Genomic DNA, 8,515 nt, shown 5'->3' on the forward strand with positions numbered 1-8,515 from the left:
ATTGTGCTGGTGTCCATAGAAACGTGAGCACAGCCCCGGATCCACTCCCAGGGCTCCCCTGGCATCGCCCCAGCACAAACCCAGGGGCTGGAAACCAAACTGGGGGCACTGGGAGGGGATGGGAGCCGGGCACGGAGAGTTCCAGCCCTGGATTTCACTCAGGGTGGGTCCGGGCATGGAGGGCTCCGGAATTCCAGGCTCCTCGGGGCAGGAATGGGGACAGCAAGAGCCTGGTGAATTCATAGTCTAAATATAAATATATATCTGTATTTATATCTGTATCTATTCATGCCCTATAGATCTATTTCTATCTATATCTATATTTATATCTATATCTATATTAATATCTATATATCATCTATATTTCTATCTATATATATATCTATATCTATATTTATATCTAATCTATATCTATATCTATATTTCTATCTATATATCTATTTCTATCTATATCTGTATCTATATTTATATCTATATCTGTATCTATATTTATATCTCTCTATACATAGATACACAGATATAGATGATATAGATATATTTACATTTATAGCCTTTTAACCATATATATTTACATGTTTGTAAACGTATTTTTTCATTCTTTCCTATTAAATATTGAAGGGGGACAGCAAGAGCACCATGCATTCATAATCTATATCTCTATAGATTTTTATATATATATATATTTATATATATCTATCTATATCTATAGATAGATATAGATATCCATAGATATATATATATATTTATATCTATCTATATCTATATATCTATAGCTATAGATGGGTAGATATAGATATAAATATATCTATATTTACATTTGTATCCTTTTAACTATATATATTTACATGTTTGTAAATGTTTTTTTTCATTCTTACCAATTAAACATTGAAGAAGGAAAGCAAGAGCATTGTGTATTCCTACCCTATATATATATATTTTATTTTTTTGCTATATTTATATGCTTTTATATGTATATATTTACACGTTTGCAAAGGTATTTTTTAGTTCTTGCCTATTAAATATTGAAAGGGGACATCAGCAGAATTGGGCATTGATACCTCATATTAAAATTTATATTTATAGTTATAGTTATTTTATAGGTATAGCTATTTTATAGGTATAGCTATTTTATATTTATGTTTATATTTATATTTATATTTATATTTATATTTATATTTATATTTATATTTTCTTATTTCTATTCTTATTTTTATTCTTATTTATATTCTTATTATTTTTATTTTTATTTATATTCTTATTTTTATTTTTATTTATTCTACTTCATTTATTCATTTACATTTATTTTTATCTTTTTCTATTTATAATCCCCACATTTCCCCGTCAGTGAAGGCATTTTTTTTTTCCCCAACCCCACCTCTCGAGAGAATTCATTTTATAGGTCACGCTGCACTCAGACACAAACAAACACCCCCAGCCCCCAGATGCCTCCAGATGCCCCAATCCCATTTTTTGCCATCCCTGCGCAGCTCCCCATGAATATCTGACTTTTCCTGGGGACTTTGGTTGCCCAGCCTTGTTGCCATGGACACCAGAAGCCGGTCAGCATCTGCAGGAGCCTCGGGAAGACAAGGACATCACCTCTAATATCCATTTTGATATTTTACCTAATTTTTTTTTTTTTCATTTATTTTTATACCTATATTTTGATATTCGATTTTGAAGAGGTAAAACAATTCCTTCGGGATCACATCTTACTCATTCAACACGTCGTTTATGAGATTTGATAATCATTTCAGCAATTCATTCCAAAAGTCCTGGATTAGGAACTGCTTTAAACACAGGAAAAGTCATTTTATCACCAGCAACCTTTATGTGAATATTTTATATATCCAATGTCTTTGCTGGAATTATTTTTTCCAATAAATTTCCATCCCTTACTTCAGCTGCTTTCCTTTCGGTCCTAAAATTGGAAAGGCTGTGGAGCAGTTACAGTAACTGGATAAGGAGGCAAAGTTTTTGAAACATCAATCTCACCCCTATTATCAGTTTTACAGCAAACAGATTCGTGTTTTAAATCGGATTTTTCAATCTCTGTAATTTCCTCACTGTCAGTAAAGAGTTAATGCTTTCATTTGTTTGTGCAGCTCAGGAGCAGAACAAGCAGAGAATGGCTCCGTTTGTTTCTTTTCTGAGGTTATTTTAGTTAATATATATATATATATATTTTTTTTTTAACTAATTCCACCAGCTCTGACTTTCCTGCCTTCACAGCACCAAACCCACGGAGCTCATCCCGTTAATTCCATTTTTCCAACAATTCCAGCAGCTGCTGGCGTGCTCCAACCCCCAGGCACCCCCCAATCCCATGGGAATTTCAGCATCTCAGCACGGACATCACCCCTGGAACTGCTCTGAGCCTGTGGAGGCTCCAAAAACAAACAGCTGGGGGGGATTTCCTGGAAAAAAAAAAAAAAAAAAATCCGCGAAAAATCGGGATTTGCTTGCAAACACACCACGCACAAAATCGCTTCCTAACAGAGCACCGAGTGAGAACTTAATTGGGGATTCAATTAGAACATGAAGAAACATTCAATTAAACCTCCCAGCCACGCAGCTTTCCCAAGGAAAAACGGGAATGTGCAGCACTGGCCGTGGTGATGGCAGCATTGAGGAGACAAGGCAATTTTCCTACTCCTTGTTTTATAATTAAAAGGGGAAAAAAAATTCCATTTCATTTCCTTTTGCTGTTATTTCAACCCTGTGAAAGTTCATGGAGTCACAGAACATCCTGAGTGGGAAGGGAGCCACAGGATGGTGGATCCTGCACAGACACCCCAAATTCCCACCCTGGAATGGTGCCCAGACACTCCTGGAGTTGGATCCTGCACAGACACCCCAAATTCCCACCCTGGAGTGGTGCCCAGACACCCCTGGAGCTGGATCCTGCACAGACACCCCAAATTCCCACCCTGGAGTGGTGTCCAAACATTCCTGGGGCTGGATCCTGCACAGACACCCCAAATTCCCACCCTGGTGTCCAAACATTCCTGGAGCTGGATCCTGCACAGATTTGCACCTGCAAATTCCCATCCTGGAGTGGTGCCCAGACACCCCTGGAGCTGTTGGGAATGTTCCCATTCCCTGGGGAGCCTCTTGGGGAAGAACCTTCCCTGATGTCCCTCCTGACCCTCCCCTGGCTCAGCTCCAAGAAGCTCCAGGTTTTCCTTGGAGGAAACTTTGGGGAAGGTTCTGTGCATGCCATTGCTCTGACCTTACCCACACAGGCAGCATCCTGGAGGAGCTGATGGAACTCCTGGATGTCCTGGAACCCCTGGGCTCACCTGGAGCTGCCCAGGTGAGCACCTTCCACACTGGGAGCTGTAGGGAACAGGGGTTTGACTCCACAGCCCTCATTTTCCCAGGATTTCCTCACCAAGGTCACTGCAGACATCCCAAAAATCCAACTGTGCCCTTTGGTGGGATGGTTTCTCTCCAGCTGCCAGGGGACAATTCCATGGGAGCTCACAGGGAATTCCTGCCATGGATTGTCCCCCTGGGGGTGGCCCCATCTTTGCCCTGCAGAGAGCAAAGCATCCTCAAAAATCACCTGGGATCAACCTCAGGCCACAAGACTGACAAACCAACAGGACCAAAGTGTCCCAGGCCAGGCCTGGAGCACCCTGGGAGAGTGGGAAATGTCCCTGGCCATGGCAGGGAGCTGGAATGGGATGGGATTGAAGTCCCTTGCAACCCAAACCATTCCAGGGTTCCATGATTCAGGAAACCCCAAAGCTGCAAGGTCCTTTTGTAAAGCTTTTGTAAAGTCTGAATGCAAGAGAAAACCTCAAACCTGAGGGAAACTCAAGCAAGACACCCTGGGAACATTCATTTCACTCCAAGCCTTAATTACCCAAATATTTAGATTTACAAAGTCAAATCTGGACTTTGACCAACCAAATCCACTGTTACTTGATCAAGGGGCACAAACCTGAGAGCTGCCAGTGCTGGCTGAGCTGGTTTGAGCAGGGATGAGGCCCAGCCATGCCTGGGCTGCTGCTCTGGGGACAGAGGGCTCAGCCTTTTATTCACCTGTCAAATGCTGAAACAGCTCCTGAGTGCAGCAAAAGAAGAGCCCAGCCCAAGGAATAATCACATTCCATGACACTAAGCTGTGTTTTAGAAATTAATGACTCATGGCAGGATTGAGCTCATCCTGCTAAATTACTGAACCTCTGCTCTGCTCCTCTGCAGACACGTTTTTTTAATCCATTTAATCAGTGCTGGATTTTGAGGAATGCCTGGATCACTGCAGGGTCCCACTGGAATGGATCCTGTTCCCAGCAGAGACCAGAGTCCCCAGGTGATGCTCTGAGGAAAAGGATTTTGAGATTAAAAAAAAAAATTTAAAAAAATGCAGAATTCTGGGAAAAATTCAGATGGACCTTGAAAAGTTCATCAAGAAATGTTCACTGATGAGCAGAGCCTGATGGAAACAAGGCCACAAAACTCTTTTTAAAGATTCTCAATTCTTTTGTCACAATGTCCTCAACCTTTAAAGTGTTGTGAGAGCCTGAGAGCTGCTCTGATAACACAAAATGCTGCTTTTCTCTTCCTCTCAATATTACACAGGAAAAATTATATTTAAAAAGGGGAAGCACAGGTGCTGCCAGAGATGCAGCACCAGGTGTAACTAAGTCTGAAAAGAAAATTGGCTTTAGTCTCAACTATCTCTAAAGAAGCAGCAAAAAAAAAAAAAAAAATTTCCAGAAATAAACTGCACATCTAAATATAGTTTTGTGTGAAGTTAAATGTCCTTGGGCTGCTCAGGGACACTCACTGGCTTCACTTGAATTCTCTGGCACAAGCTGGGAAGGATTTCCACTGATTCCTATGGATGTTTCAAGGAGATTTTATTACAAGGACCTGCTGGTACCAAAAATTCCTCTGAAATCATCGAGTCCATCCATTCCCAGCACTGCCCAGGCCACCACTGACCCCTGTCCCCAGTGTCACATCCCCAGGGCTGTGAAATCCCTGCAGGGATGGGGACAACACCTGAGCCCCTTTTCCATGAAGGAATTGTCCCAAAATCCACCCTGCCCTCCCCTGGGCCAGCCTGAGGCCGTTCCCTCTCCTCCTGTCCCTGTTCCCTGGGATAAGATCCCAAATCCCCCCGGCTGTCCCCTCCTGTCAGGGAATTCCAGAGAGGGAAAAGATCCCTCGGGATCCTCCTTTGCTGCAGCCTGAGCCCCTTCCCATTTCCCTCAGGAATTCTCCAGCCCCTTTCCCATTTCCCTCAGGAATTCTCCAGCCCCTTCCCATTTCCCTCAGGAATTCTCCGGCCCCTTCCCAGCTCCCTCAGCTGCTCCAGACCCTGAGGTGTGAGGGAGAACATTCCAATATTCCTATATTCCAGTATTCCTATAAATATTCCTGTGGGAGACAGCTGGAGGGGAGGAGAAGGAGTAAAAGGAGGGGGAGAAGAAGAAAAATGAGGAGGAGGAGGAGGAAGAGGAGCTGAACTTCCACCCCAGCATCCCAAGAAGTGATGGATGCTCGGACACCCCTGGCTGCTTCTTGCTGCTCTGCACGGGTCACAACTTCTGTCAGTGAAATAAACCTCATTAGAAATGGCAGGGAATTAATTGATAGTGCCAGAATTCAAAGGGAGAACCCCAAATCCTGTGCAGACACAGGTGACAAGGGCTGGGAACACAAAACCCCCCAGAAAACACGAGGAGGAGTTCTGGTGCCAGCCTTGTGTTCAGTCACAAGCACGCGTTTCCAGCTGCCCTAATTAGTGTCTTATAATTGACTCCTGTCCCTTAAGGGGGCTCTTGGCTCTAATTGAGCAGCACCTGCCACGTCAGAGGAGCAGTTTTGTGCAGCCATTCCCTCCTCAAGGGCCACATTTGACCCCTTCAGTGCCAGCTTTGCTGCCAGCCTTGGCTGTGCCCCCGGATTCAGAGCCCATCCCACCGGCCGGGAATCTCCTGCATCAGTAGTCACTCCGGGACAGCAGCGATCCCACTCACTCACTTTGGGGCTTTTTAAACATCATCCCACTCATTTCCAGCACTCCCCTGTGTGTTCTGGAGTACAGATTCCACCTGTGCCCTCCAATTCCCCCAGCACAGAGGGCACTGCCAGCTTTCCCCACGGAGAGGCTGGAGCTGGGAGCTCTGCCCCTGTGGAAAGCACTCGGCACCACAGACCCTCCCTCACACACACACACACACACACACAAAAAAATACAAATCCAAAAGCTCCCCCAAACGTTATTCCCTTACTAAATTAGATTGAGCAATGAATCGAAACCAAAAGTTAAATGCAACATAATGAAAAGGAGAATAATGAGTTCAAATCCCAGGGGGCCGCGTCTCTCCTGGCACAGCAGGAAACCAAGGGTGTCATTTCCATAGGTACTGTGGGCTTGGGCAAGAAGCTGGTGCTCATTTTTTAATGTACACAAGATCTACAAAAGGTGGAAACTCCTTTGGGACGCTGATAACAAATCTCACGGACAGAATTCCTGCTTGTTTTTAAATTAGACCTACAAGCAGCACGGTGTTAGCTGAAGCTGATCCCTGCTGCTGGGACATTCGGGCTGATGGTTTGGAGAGAAAACTTCCCTGTGGGAGGGTAAAGGACAGCGAGAACATCCCATCACCTCATTTTCCTCCTCTTCATTGGAAGCGCCCATCCAATGTGTAAAGTGACACCTCAGGGGGGTCAGGAGTGAAATGAGTGAAATTCCAGGTGATGTCCCGCTCCCTCGGACACAGAGTGTTCCACAAACCCTGAATTCCCACGGGGCACAAATCCACCTCTGGAATCAACACCCCTGCCAAGCTGTGAGCTCAGGACATCTCCCAGGAGTACCGAGCAGCATCTCCTCGGTGCCACAAGCCTGCAGCATAACCCAGAACTGCCTTGCCGCTCGTTTATCCTCGGTTCAACCCCGATCTGCACGGCTCAGATCCCTCTGAACGTCGGATCCTTCCCGAGACTCTCACTTGTCACTCTGGAAACGGGGACTGCCAGCCCTGGCTGCTCCAGGCTGGAGCCCTGACAAGGAGATGCCACCAAAAATGAAACTTCCCTGGGTTATTTAAATCCCTGTGACAGACCAAGCTCTGTGTCCTGAGCACAACACACTTCTGTGCATGGCAAGTGTCCCTGCATCCCTCGAGGGCCCAGTTCTGCTTTCCCTGAGCTTCCTTAAATTCCTGCTCAAGTCACTGAGGAATCTGGGATGCAGGTTCGTGCTCCGGGGAATGTTCCACGTGCTGCTCCACTTGGGAACGCAATGGATAATGTTTACTGCAAACAGCGTTTTTTTAGGTGAGGGTGATGCCTCAGGGGGACTCGGGATGTGTCTGTGAGCAAGAGACAGCTGGCAGGCAGGAGTGGGAGACTGGGAACAGAGATGGGAAAGGGGAGCAGGGAAGGAAAAGGGTGACAGAGGAGGAAAAGGGTGACAGGGAAGGAAAAGGGGAATGCTGGCAGGAGGTTCTGTGCTGATGGCTACCAGAGCTCCTGCAGGGCACGGGGCTGCTGTGGAATCTGAGCTCTGAGCAGCCCCAACCTGAGATGCCGATGCTCTCGACACATTTAAAACCAATTTTTTTCCCAGAAATCCTAAAGTCAGGAGATCACTGAAAGCTCAGCTTCCATTCCCTAAGCCAAGTGCATCTCCCGGTGTCACGGGGGATAACCAGGAAAAGCCCAGCGGGTCGGGAGAGCCCAAGGCGAGCACAATCCCTGCGTTTATCCGGCTGAAGCTCGGCCGCAGCCGGGATTTGGGGCCGCTCCCGGGGGCTCGCAGCTCCAAGCTCAGCCCCGAACTCGCGCGGTGCTCGCAACTCGAGCGGTGCCCGCAGCCGGACCGGACCGGAGCATCCCCGAACCATCCCGGGACATCCCCGGACCATCCAGGGACATCCCCGGACCATCCTGGATCATCTCCAGAGCATCCCCGGAGCATCCCCAGACCATCCCGGAGCATCCCCGGAGCATCCCAGGACCATCCTGGATCATCCCCGGACCATCCTGGATCATCTCCGGACCATCCCCGGAGCATCCCCGCCACGCTGGGCGCAGGGGTCCCGGCCCCTGGCCCCCCGGAGCCCCCCAAAAGCCGTGCCCCAGCCCCTGACCTGCCGCAGGATGAAGCTGGTGGAGGTGGTGCTGCCGTCCGAGCGCTTCAGGCGGCTGCGGCGTGTCGCGGTGCCCCTCGTCACCTGCCCGGGGGACAAAGCATCAAGGTCGTGTCATCACCCCCAGCCCCAGCCCCAGCCCCGCCGCCCCCGGCCCCGCACGCACCGCGGCCATGGCTCCCCGGCGCTGCCGGTGCCGGTTCTCCCGGTCCCGGTCCGGTTCTCCCGGGCGCAGCGGAGCCGCCGCCGGGGCGGAGCGCGCTGGGGAGGGGGCGGCGGGGCCGGGGGGCGGCTCCGGGGCGGGGCTGGGACGGAAAACCCCCCCCCGAACCCGGGCCGGAACGGGAGAGCCGGGAAAGGAGGGATGGAGCCGTGCTGTGCTGGGGACAGAGAGC

The 8,515-nt window shown here is 48.0% G+C and overlaps 1 protein-coding gene across 3 annotated transcripts in view; it reads right to left on the reverse strand.

The window, feature by feature from the left end:
- Positions 1-8,425, reverse strand: part of CACNB4 (calcium voltage-gated channel auxiliary subunit beta 4) — a 76,095-nt gene extending 67,670 nt beyond the window's left edge. For 2 of the 3 annotated variants that reach the window (XM_088168424.1, XM_088168425.1), the window contains exons 1-2: positions 8,287-8,389; positions 8,121-8,204 (exon numbers count right to left, since the gene is read on the reverse strand). In XM_088168424.1, coding sequence (XP_088024550.1) covers positions 8,121-8,204; positions 8,287-8,295 — 93 coding nt within the window. In that variant the 5' untranslated portion in view covers positions 8,296-8,389. Of the gene's footprint in view, positions 1-8,120; positions 8,205-8,286 lie in introns of all 3 variants that reach the window. The other variant, XM_088168426.1, reaches the window with a different exon arrangement.
- Between the last annotated feature and the right edge of the window lie 90 nt (positions 8,426-8,515).

The sequence above is a fragment of the Sturnus vulgaris genome, chromosome 7 (assembly GCF_052056855.1).
Source record: "Sturnus vulgaris isolate bStuVul1 chromosome 7, bStuVul1.hap1, whole genome shotgun sequence".
Taxonomy (NCBI): domain Eukaryota; kingdom Metazoa; phylum Chordata; class Aves; order Passeriformes; family Sturnidae; genus Sturnus; species Sturnus vulgaris.